The sequence below is a fragment of the Sus scrofa genome, chromosome 1 (genome assembly GCF_054392235.1).
Source record: "Sus scrofa isolate SSC_HxYL_T2T_F1_AM1 chromosome 1, Sscrofa_HxYL_maternal_Yorkshire_Landrace_v2.0, whole genome shotgun sequence".
NCBI lineage: Eukaryota > Metazoa > Chordata > Mammalia > Artiodactyla > Suidae > Sus > Sus scrofa.
The window spans coordinates 131102951-131115565 of NC_139383.1; the positions used below are offsets into that span (position 1 = coordinate 131102951).

Below are 12615 nucleotides of genomic sequence, written 5' to 3' on the forward strand. Positions count from 1 at the left end.
CGTCCAGTGCTGCTGACATGTTTTTGATGTTGTGTGGTTAGTGGTGGTGGTAGCAGGTAGAAAAGTAAAATGGTGGATTTAAAATATATTTGATTTAAATTGTTTTGCAGACCCTTATCAGTTTATACTTGTAAGTTTAGGTACCTGTGTAGCTGTGATTCTTAAGTGCTCATTGCAGCGTTTCTCTGAGGGCCTAGTTAAGTGCAGTTATAATTACCTCTAAAATAGAATAGGAAACAACATTAAAAACTCCTCTGTGTTTTACACATTGATAGTTTTATATATACATATAACTATATATAATATAGGTATAGTTATATATATTCAAGTCAGGGATTTAACCAAGACATCACACACAGCATATGGTTTAGTAATATCTCCAGGCCCTTTTTCTTCAAAACCTAATTTTATCTGTAGAGTGGTACTTTCTTCTCTCCACAATAACATGTTTTGTACTTCTTCCTCTTCCTCTTTGTTCAGTTTCTCGTAACCTCTTCAAGTCATGAGATAACTTTCTATCATAATCTTTCTTTGTGAGGGTTATGGTCTCTTCTTGTAGGATGTGTAGGTTATTGATGAAGTGGTTGGCTAGTGCTATGGTCAAGAGTCAAGGTCAGTGTCAACATTCAGGGAATACTACTTGCTGTTTCTTGCCAGATTGCTAATTTATTCTGGATAATATTTACTTTGAGGAATTTTTTCCCATTGTTGTGTACCTTCACAATAATATTTTGATTCAAGTTCAGAGAAATTTTGTGTTGAATGGCACTACTGCCTGGTGAAGTGTTCTCTGTAGCTGATAGACCATAGAGGTGGTATTTTGTCCTGTGGAGTTTGTACATACACATACAAGAAAGGTTTTAAGATTTCAAATACTATTAGTCACAGACTTTGGAAGTAAACTATGAGGAGTGCTTGTTTTTAGGGAAATACTTTCTGTTGGAATAAGTGTAGAGGGGTAGGTGACCAAGGGTATAGTAGGTGTTAGAAGATATTTGGAGTTACAGAGGGGCCTTTGGGGGAGAGGACCTCTTAGGTATATCTTCTGGTCAGAGGGCAGACAGGTGGCAAGGAGAAGAGTGAGGTAAAGGAAGGTAAAGAAAATGTTCTGGGCTCATGTGATGTTATAGATACTTTCTGATTTCGTGGCCTATTGGATTATGTTAGCAGATTAATGATCAGATCTTAGTAAGAGATGGTCAGATGATTTATTCTGAGCGTTTTCCTACATTGGAAATATTTAATAAGCTAGAAGATGGAAGGTAAAATACAGTTGGGGTGCATATGGATAGGAGAATGGGTACAAGTTTCTGGCATGGGGGAAGGTATTTTCCTCTGCTTTATCACTCCTCTCTATTGTCCTCGTAGGACTTCATGTTTACCCTATTAGATTCTTCCATATCAGGGATTCTTTGCATGCCCTGGGGTTTTGAAAATTTTTTTCTTAAAGAGATTTTTATTTCAGTATGTCTCCCAAGTGTAGCAGTTAATTCAAATAATTCCCATGGATACCACCAGACCTTTAAAAATATCTTGCCAGTTGCTTTGGCTTTCTGGGAATGGGGGGAATATTAAGATACTAAATGAGAAAAGAAAGATAGTTTTTAAGTAAGAAAACTCAGGTTTTGGTTTGTTCTCCCATAGAGTGTCTATTTTTATTTATCTGTGCAAACTTAACTCTTTTTTTTGGGGGGGTGCACCCTTGGCACATGGAAGTTCCCAGGCTAGGGTTCAAATCAGAGCTACCTCTGCCAATCTACACCACAGCAATGTGGGATCTGAGCTGCATCTGTGACCTACACCACAGCTCACAGCAATGCTAGATCCTTAACCTACTGAGCAAGGCCAGGGATCGAACCCACATCCTCATGGATACTAGTCAGGCTCATTACCGCTGAGCCACAGTGGAAACTTCCATGTGCAAACTTAACTCTTAAATGTGCATTTTAAAATATGTAAGAGATTCTGAAAAAAATAATAAAAGAGAGATTCTGTGGCATTTCTTTTTTATTGAGATTGATTTTTCCATGTGGGCAGAAGAGGTAGGATGTGGCCCTTCCTACGGCTTGGAGTGTACAGTTGGGAGGAATAGGAGTTTCCAAATGAGACTTTGTATCATCACAGCTTCTTCTTGAAGGGATGAACTTGCAATAGAAACTTCAGGTGCAATTTCCATCCATAAAGATGGGGTCTCCATCTTGGTCCATTTGCACTGACTTCTATCTGAGATACTGTGCCCTGAGAAATGTCACTAATGCTCCAAGGGAGATCCCCCAGGAGAAATAGACCAGCACATAATCTATCCATACCTGTAAAAATAAATGAGATTTCAAGGCTTCCTAGGTTCTCTTGTTGTCATCAAACTAGATAAAGTGCAGAAAAGTATGGCATTGGAAAAATGACTGAATTCTGGCTAGAGATGAAAATGCTGCAGTTGAAGGCTTTCCAGAACAACATGTACTTGGATCTGTATTAAAGAGAAATTCTTTGAGTGTTTAAGCCAAATGACCCAGCAGGGTTGATAGTGTGAGGCATATTTCACAGTTGTATAAATATTTAAAACTGTTTTCCAGCCTATAAAACAAGTAAATTAGGTTGTTTTTTAAAACTGCACAATTAGATTAACCTGCCTACTTTAACTTGTTGGGGAACCTGGCCTCGTACTTGCAGCCTTCTCTTCTAGAAGGGAATCACCAAGGAAGAAGTATGACGAGGGTTTTCAACTTGGAAAGCAAAGCTGGTTGACATTTCAGAGAATATCAGAAGGGATGATTAGCCTCATGGATACTGCCACAGGTGCTCTGTTTCCAGATGGCCTGTCTGCGTAACTTATCACAAGGGGCCTAACCAATGAGACACAATATCTTTTCATCACAGACCCTTTTGAACATGGTGAAGTGTTGACTTGGGGCTCCATCTTATACATGAGCCTCAAAGAAAACAACAGTGCAGCATCTCAATCTTGTTCTCTGTTGTGAGCTGTTGGTCCTAGCTGCTAGCATGCCACTAAGCCTGTCCTTTGGCTTGATTGCTGTGGATGATTAGTAGGCAGTCTTTGTTATTCAGTCTTCCAAGGCTTCTTTTGTCACCCATTACTGTTCTTGTCCTTTCCAGAATTTTTATTCTTTCCTCTTACTTGCACTTTAGCAATTGCCCTGAATTATTCTCCTTTGCTTCTGTCTCCCTTACTTTTGCTCGTGCTTAAAACAGACTTCTGGAGTTCCCGTCATGGCGCAGTGGTCAACGAATCCGACTAGGAACCATGAGGTTTGCGGGTTCGGTCCCTGCCCTTGCTCAGTGGTTAAGGGATCCGGCGTTGCTGTGAGCTGTGGTGTAGGTTGCAGACGCGGCTCGGATCCTGCGTTACTGTGGCTCTGGCGTAGGCCGGTGATTACGGCTCCGATTCGACCCCTAGCCTGGGAACCTCCATACGCCACAGGAGCGGCCCAAGAAATAGCAAAAAGACAAAAAAAAAAAAAAAAAAAAAAAAAACAGACTTCTGAGACAACAGGAGTGATGTTTCTAAATTTGTTAATGTAGAGTTTGACAAGAATGTTAATGACTAAATTCATTCACCTCCTCCCCCACAACCTCCTGCCAGTTTTTAATGTTCTGACCAAGGATATGCAAGTAAGAGCTAATAGCTGCTGTATAAATTTGGTGCCATGGGGTGATGGAAAGAGTACACAGCCAAGAATTAGGCATTTTGATTCTAGCCCTAGGGATAACTAACTTACTGGGTATCTTTGGGCAAATCACTTGATCTCTCTAGGCCTTAGCTCTCTAATACCTTAGGTAAAAGACTTCATTATGTAAGGTCCTTTGAACTTAGCATTCTAGAAAAAAGTCCTTTCTGCTTCTCTTGTCATATGATAATCCATTGTGAATACATTCCCTGGTTCTTCTCCGTTCCTGAAAAAAAATAATTTTGTTCTTTTTCTTAGACTGCAGAATGAAAAGTGGATGAATGTCAAAGTCGGAGACATCATTAAGTTAGAAAATAACCAATTTGTTGCTGTGAGTATTTCATATTGTTTAAGGAATTTATCTCAGATTAAGATAGCATATGTACTAAAATATTTACATTTTCAAATTTAGTAAATCTGTACTAATTTAACATAATTAAGAAGAAAATACCAGGACATATTATTAAAAAGTCTAAATTATAAAATATTTTAAAAGACATATTGACTAATTACTTTCAATAACATGGTAACTCAGATAAGGCTAAGTGATTATAACCTTGTTATTTCCTTTGAGATTAATTAATAGATAAATTAATAGGTAAAAATATTTAAAATGACTGTCAATCATTTGATGTTAATACTCCAGAGTACTTTAAAAATAGATTGTTCTCACATAATTTGAATACTATCCCCCAATAACGGGGTCAATACTGTTAATTTGCAAAATTTTTGAAGAAAAGATCAACTAGAGAAAGAGAAAATTGATGCTTTTTCCTGAAAAATCATAATCAGAAAATGTCTATTGAATGTTCTTAATGCTATTTATGAGGTTTTACTTTGTATAGCAAATGCACTGTAATTTATATTCTCAAGCCACCAATGTTACAATTTCCCTAATAAAATTCAAGGGGTCAGTTCAATAACTAAAATATATGCAATTAACTATAGTTCATATTAAATGCAGGGCTATCAAAGCTATTCAGATCAGAGATCAAAAATTTTAACTGTTCTAGTCTTTATATCAAATATCTATTAGATTATTCATGAAAATTCTTGTATTAAAGCCATTTTACTATTCTAATTGTGTTCTTTATTAAATTTGAGATATTTCCCCACAGGATAAAGCAAACAGCCCCATGATCTATGTACAACAACAACTCAGTTGAGTCTCTTAAACATTCACTTTTAGAAAGTCTTCTTTCACTAATGTGTCTTGTATGTACCTTGATTCTCTGGAACAGCCCACACTAAGGTGACGATTCAGTGGACCGGCCATTCAAAAAGAGCTCACACTTTCAACAGAGGCACACTTATTTCTCTGACCACCTTAATTCTCTAGAAAATAGTTGAGAAAAGTCAGCAAAAAAGGTGTACAGCTAAAACCGAGGTCTCAAAGTCCACACACTACAACCTGGGTTCCTTAGACATAGGGCAGTCTGCCAGGTTTTCACAATCTCTTTACTTTTATATTGGACACAACTGAAAGGCACTTTGTCCGGCTTATTTTCCAGTTCATTAAAGATTAGGAGCCGTACACTGGGGGTAGCATCTGTTAGAAGAACATACCATGTAGGAAAGATGGAGGCTTAGTGTAAGCTATAGTGTAAGGGAACTAGGAAGAGAATTGGATGATAACTGAGTCTTTGCTCCATTCCTTCAGTGACAACACTTTATCTTCTCTGCCTTTGACTTTTTTCTTCATGTGTCAAATTCAAGGTGCAAGACCGCTAGATGACCTCAAAGATCCCTTAAGCTCGTACTTGCTGTGATTCTCTATCTGAGCTGAGACTAGACTATAAGATTCTAACAGGCAAAGATCTTACACATTGATTTTCCTGGTCCCTAACACCTGCTACCATGTTGAATCATAGGGGGCAGTCAGTAAAATGTTGGCTGAATGAATTAATGTCAGTCTTTTGTATGAAAGGAGACAGAAAAAAAAGAAAAGTGGGTATAAGTTCCCAAAATTCAGGGTGTTCTGGATCAATGGGGGTACTAATATATATATCTAGAAGCCCTAGTTAAGAAAAGATCACATGTACTCATGGTTCTTTGCTTAAGAAGAAAAGGCCCACATAACTCATTTTAGTTCTACTTTTAATTAAAATGGTTATCATGAGAAAATTTTGGTGCCTCTAAGTGGATAACATTAACTTTTTAAAAAAAGTTTTAAAACTTTTTAAAAATATGTGGAATCCTAAGATGTGTGCATTCAATTTTTTTTTTTTGGCAATTACTTTATGCTAGGCATGGCCCTAGATTATAGTGGAATTTGCAAAAATTAAAGTATCCCAAACATTTAACCATTATTTTATTTGGAATTGAATATTTCAGGGGTGATGCTAGATAATTTCTGTTTCAGGTATTCATTGAAAACAATGTGTTTTAAGAGCCCTGTGGATATAGTCTAACAGGGGTAAATATTAGATTGAAGTCACTTTTTCACTCATTCTGACCTCTGGTATGTGCATTTATTAGATTCTTCAGAATGAATTCAATAAAGGCAGGAGTCAAATTTGTGTCTCAGGAGTTCCCTGTTGGCTCAGCAGGTTAAAGATGCAGCACTGTTGCATTATTGTTCTCATTGCTGTGGTATGGGTTTGTTCCCTGGCCCAGGAGGGAACTTCTACATGCCTTGGGTGTGGCCAAAAAAAAGTTTGTGTCTCAAATCTCCTAATTCCAAGGATCTCATGGACAGCATATCTGTGCTCTAACTTGCCCTCTAGCATTGATATTCTAATTTGTATTTCCCTTGGTCTTGGTTTCTAATTTAGTTGTATTTTCTGTTATAGTATGCCTGCTTGCTTGTTATTGCAAACCTTTCTGTGAAAGGAAGCATGAAAGTCAAGTCTAAGTTCAAGCATCAGCTGGAAATGTGGCTAGTGCAACTGAGGAACTGGATGTTAAATTCTACTTAATTTTAATTAATTTAGATTTAAATAGCCACATGTGACTTGTGGCTACCTTATTGGATAGGGCAGATGTAGCTTTCTTTATTGTGGCTGCATGATGGAGTACAAATGTTTATTCCCTACTCTTCCGTAGGTCCCATTCTTCTGTTTTCGATTGGAGGGATAGCCCCAAAATAACACTGAGCTTCTTGTACCCCCGTGCCTGCTCGCCTCTCCCAGGAGTGACTTCTCTGATTGTAGAGTGTGGGGGCAGCGAGTGGGTGCATGACCTGGCACCTCCTTCCCTTTCTCTTAGGGCTCTGTGTGCAGAGAGCATATTCTGCCCTGCTCACTCAAAGTATCAGTTTTACAGGGGCAAATCCCTATGGTGGGGTGGTGGGAGGATCTGGGTAGTTTTGAACTTCTGGTGTCTCTGGCTAAATAAATCTAACAGGGGTGAAGTATTTGCAAGCTTATAGGGCCCACAGACCTAAATCTTGGTCTCCAGCAGCTTTGTTAGTAGTAACAAGGATGATATTTTTCTCTCCATTGACCTCTGTCTAACTTCCACAGTTACAGCTCTGTTGTTGTAATCTTTAGATAAGTGAGGAAGGGCATCCTCCAAATGCCAAAACGCTGCAGCGCCTCTTGATTAGGTTACTTTGTTCAAAGTTTTTCCATGTCCAGCTACTTAGCACATATGAAGCTGTTCTCAAGGGCAAACAAATGCCTTTATGGGTGAACTGCTATAATCACTTAGAAGTGCTAATATACCTTCTTGTTCCTTGGCATCTGCTGGCAGGAGCTGTCAGAGAGCTAACATTTTGGGAGCAAAGATCTCAGGTCTTTAAAAGAGACTTACTGTGGACTACTGCACTGAGGTAGATTTTTGGAAAACTAGGTCATGAAGGTCATGATAATAATAGCTAGCCTTTATTGACTATGTGCCACATGCCAGACAATATAAACTCTTTATATGAGTTAACTCATTTAATCCTCACATTTACCCAACGATGGGAGGTTATGGACTATTATTTTTCCTGTTTTACAGATAAGAAAATGGAGGCACAGTGCAATCAAATAGCTTGTCAATAGGAGAACCAGGAGTTGAACTCCATCTGGGTTTTAACTTCAGTATTTACCACTATCATATGCTGCTCCTACCTCCATTAGAAGAGTTGTCCTAATTGCCTTCAGCCAGGGCTTCCAGAGTTAGACCTCCACGCTTGGATGCTGGAAGTGAAGTGACCAGAGAATGTGGCACCCAATTCTGATGCATGACCTCTAACTGTCCAAGCTGAGAATTTCTGACTTGATTTATACCAGATTGATTTTTGTCAACATTTTGTCTTTTTAGGGCTGCACCCGTGGCCTATGGATGTTCCCAGGCTAGGGGTCAAATCAGAACTATAACTGCCAGCCTACACCACAGCCCCAGCAACTCGGGATCTGAGTCACTTCTGCAACCTACACCACAGCTCACGTTAATACCAGATACTTAACCAACTGAGCAAGGTCAGGGATTGAATCCCAGTCCTCATGGATACTGGTTGGGTTCGTTACTGCTGGGCCATGATGGAAACTCCCAATTTTTGTCAACATTTTAAGCAAGGAAAGGAGCTTGCTTGAGATGGCCAGTTAGCTGGCACTTTCAGAAGTTATCTTCGTTTTCCAGAAAAGGAACCCCTACTCACCTTTTAAAAAAATTTCTAAAACATTTTTTTGGGATGAATTTCCAGAGCTCCTATTTTTATTTTGGGACCAAGAAAAAAAAAATGTAGAGCATAATTCAGTGATCACAATGACACTGACTTGCGCTAGAAGAACCAAGTAAACTGTGTGAGGGAAACCACACTGCAGCGTTCTTGGTACTGCCTAAACTTGGCCCTGGGAGCCAGGCTTTCCTTCCTCCTTTGTTTGATAGCAGTGCTCTTGTCTTGGTTTGCTTTTCTTTCCTGGTGATAGGAATAAACCTCATATTGGACATGAGCATATTTGAATACCACATGAATGTAGTTGTTTAGCTTATTTGAAAAAAAGCCCACCCTCCATCCCTTCCATAAAGACATTCATGTTTTAGGTGTTTACAACAATAAATTTTTTTTGCTTGAAAATAACAGCATTCTTCTGTTACAGGAATTGAAATTTTCACCTTACGAAGTGAAAGGACTAGTTTGACCTAAATCCAGTCCTGACCAAGGGTGGGCCTTGGCTTTCTCTTGACCCATCACCAGGAGATCTCATCCAGTCTTTTTTAGCACTTTTTTGGTCTTTTTTGCAGGGAGGTTATTTTGTGGTTGAATTGCCATTTTTGCTATTTTAAGTTTTATAGCTTCAGGTCAGGGTTATTTGTTTCATTCTGATTACTGAAATAAACCTTCCTTTTTTAAAAAAAATATCTGAGATAACATGAATTTATTGGATCTCAAATTTAAATTTTATATAAAAATATTAACTCTGACCTTATACATGTTCATTTTTATGATGTCATTATGATTTTTGTCCATATCAACATATTTTTCCATAAGTATACTCTTACTGAATGAGCCATTTTGGACTTTTATTTTTGGACTATAAAAAAAAGATAATGTTGTAGATGACAAAGAAAAGAAAGAAAAAATTCAGTGTGTAAGAATGGCTATAAGTAATGAATGGAGATCCAAATATAGTGTTCTAATTAATTCTACAAATTTATCTTTCCTTCAGATTATGGAGCCAAATCCCAATATTCTTTCACCATTGTAGTTTTTGGTTTTGGACACCAGCAAAGCAAAATAAAACAAAGGAAGATGCTGTTTGTTTTTCATAGTTGTATTCCAGTGATTTTTGTAGACAACCAGAGGAAAGAGCAAAGCTAGACAAGAGCACTGCTGGCTGCATTTTGGGATCAGAGTTCTGAGTTCTAGTTCCAGCTCTACCGTTAAGCTCCATGTGGTGGAACAGAGGCTTAAATCTCTTGGAGGCTTGAGTTCCTCAAATAAATGTGATGTCACTTTGACCATAACTTTGTAAAGGGTATGGGTGTTACGTGAGTTCATTTAGCTCATCTACTGCTTGTGAAGCCAGAAATGAGCTTCCAAAGGTTTCCTATGGGAACAGAAATTGCTGTTGTTAAGAGAATAAAATGACACAATTATTTGAGTGTGTTTTGTAATCCCTTAAAGAATCTTTGGGTGTTAAAGAATCTTTTAGGTGTTATCATCATTTCACTTTTGCTTCGTTTGCTCTTTAATTCAAGAAACATTAATTGTGCCTAGTAAACCCATGAGTCCAGTGTTATTGGCTCTGAAGACTCAGAGATGCTCAGTGGATTCTTTTTTTGTTTGTTTTTTCTTTTGTTTTAAATGATTTTTATTTTTTCCATTATAGCTGGTTTACAGTGTTCTGTCAATTTTCTGCTGTACAGCAAGGTGACCCAGTCACACATACATATATATATATTTTTTTTTCTTTTCAAGGTTCCTCTGTTGGGTATATTGGTTTCAAGTTTCCATAAAGCTGCAGCTTGGGCTTTTTGTTACTTGTGGAAGGTGGGAGAAGGGACAGTGTATTGAGAAACATGACTTCATTCTTGGGAGATGTAGTTGAGCCTTTCCTGGGAGGATGTGGGGAAAAGGCACTGATAATCGACAGAAGAAAGTTCAAATGGGAATCTATGGAAAATGGGTATGGTTGGAATTATCGGCTGCCTGGCCCACCTGTGAGTTCCAATAAACACACTTTCCCTTCCCTGTGCATCATTCCTGCTCCTGCCTCTGCCTTGGGGGATCTGCCCTCTGCTCCATAAAGAATATTCCATTAGGCCCTTCCTTAACTACCAACCCAATGTATTCTCTTTCTCATTTGCATTCTCTCACAGCATTTTATTAATGAGACACGTAGAACCCTTATCATATGCTGCCATTACTAAACTATAAAATCCTTCAAAGAGAGAAGTTTTTATTCAATTTAGTGTTCCTGGCAGTATATGCGTTAAGATTACCTAGATTCCTATCCCGGTGCCCTATTTACTGCATGGCCTTGAACAAATGTCTAAACCTCTCCGGGTCTCACCTTGTTCATCTGTAATGTGGAAATAACAGTAAGACCTACCTACATTTAGAATTTATGTGACCTAAATAAGGCTATTGGTATAGTGCCAGACATATAGTAAGTCCTCACCAAATTTTTATTAGTGGCATGACAAACACCTATAGCTCAAACTCAAGTTTCTGGATTAACTAGGATTTGGGTCCCTGAGAGATACTGAAGGGATGAGCTTAAGGAGGCCTGATTTGAGAGTCCTGGGGCTTGCTGGGCCCTAAGCCCACCTGTATGTCACTCCACTCCCTTCCCAGAACCTCTGACCAAAGGGCCACCAGGATGAACAGGGCTGTTACTGCAGCTCTTTTGCCCTTCCTCTCCAGAATGACTGCTGAGTTCATGTGGGAAGAGGACAGCATGCTTGTGAGTGAGCTGATACTTAATCCACTGGATGCCCCGGATGGTCCTGCTCCTTCACCCTTCCTCCTCAACTACAGTGAATTAAAATCTTGATGGGAAAAGTTAGCAAAAGGAAATACTAAGGCTCTGCGGTGGGGCAGGGAGACCAGAGGAAGATGAGGGGAGGCAGGACAGAGATCAGGAAGTGAGAAAACAGGAGGAAGGTTCAGAGGATATAGAGGAAGATGACAATGGAGGTACAGGAGGAGACGGGGAAGGTAGAGGTCCCAGGTTCCCGGGGGGGGGGGGGGCGGGAGGCAGAGCAGGAAGGGTTAGCCCAGAACCCCTGGGGTTTGCAGTTCTTGGTTTCTGCCCCGGGGAGTTAAGTCATTGCTCAGAAAAGAATCCAGTTGCCAGGTGGCAGTGGTGCCTCAGTCCCATGTTCTGAGCCAACTGTGGACAAACAATTCCTTCCCCTTATTTACCAAAAATATGTGTGAAGGCAGCTGAGCTCTGAATTAAACAGTAACACTGGATAGTTCTCACTAGGCAGAGTTTTGAAGATAAGCAACTCTAGGTGCAAATGGGTATCTTTCTAAGCTTCATATCTATTTTAATTTACAGATGGTAGGAACTAGAGAATTCTGGATTTTATTTAAAATGATCCTGTTCACCTTAGGGAGGAAAACCATCAGGTAATTTTTTGGCTCAAGAGTGGCATACACTCTTCATATGCTCTCTTCAGAGTGGGTTTGCTCTGGTCACATTATGAGAAGTCAGAAAATAATTTTTGTTTTTCTTTTTAGAGCTGTACCTGCGGCATATGGATATTCCCACACTAGGGGTTGAATTGGAGCTGCAGCTGCTGGCCACAGCCACAGTCACAGCCACAGCAGTGCGGGATCTGAGCCACATCTGCGACCTACACCACAGATCATGGAGATGCTGGATCCTTAACCACTGAGAGGGGCCAGGGATCAAACCCAAATGCTCATGGATGCTAGTCAGGTTTGTTACCACTGAGCGACAAGGGGAATTCCCTAGAAAATAATTTCTGCCTTGAGTCTGTGATTCTTTCATGTAGAGTTGAGGAAGAACCTTGTTAGTGTAAACCCATTTATTCTGTTAGGGGCTTGTCACTGAGTTGTTTTTTTGGTTCTGTTTCATCACAATTTACATAAAACTATACCCACCACCCCTCCACAAGCACCTACACTTCACCTATTTTTTAGATAAAAATTTAAAACTTGAGTCAATGAAATGGGTGGATTGTTTTTAAATTTAACCTCTGGGTTTCGAGAGTGGGGCAATTTTAATATTTTAAAAAACAAAGGTAAGAAAAGTTTAAGTCTGAGAATGCTAATTATACATTTAGACAGAGTTAGAAAATTGTCAGGCTAATGTGTCAAAAATAAATTGCTGTAATTTTAGTTCTTTTTAGATATTCAACTTCTTGAAATTTCATAAAAACCCTTATTTTAAAATAAATTTTGAAATTTAAAATAAACATTTTTTTCCAATGTAGAAAGCTACTGGAATTCTGAAACTGGTTTTGGATGGGTCATTCCAAAGCACAGATGAATAGCTGAATAGGATAATTTTTCTCTGTGAAAGAC

The 12615-nt window shown here is 39.0% G+C and overlaps 1 protein-coding gene across 39 annotated transcripts in view; it reads left to right on the plus strand.

The window, feature by feature from the left end:
- ATP8B4 (ATPase phospholipid transporting 8B4 (putative)) overlaps positions 1–12615 on the plus strand; it is a 263719-nt gene that overhangs the window by 120131 nt on the left and 130973 nt on the right. For all 39 annotated transcript variants that reach the window (XR_014811506.1, XR_014811513.1, XR_014811512.1 and 36 more), the window contains one exon: positions 3945–4017. Coding sequence is in view for 18 of the 39 variants with exons in the window: in XM_084970388.1 (XP_084826514.1) it covers positions 3945–4017 (73 nt within the window). In the remaining 21 variants the exon portion in view is untranslated. The remainder of the gene's footprint in view (positions 1–3944; positions 4018–12615) is intronic.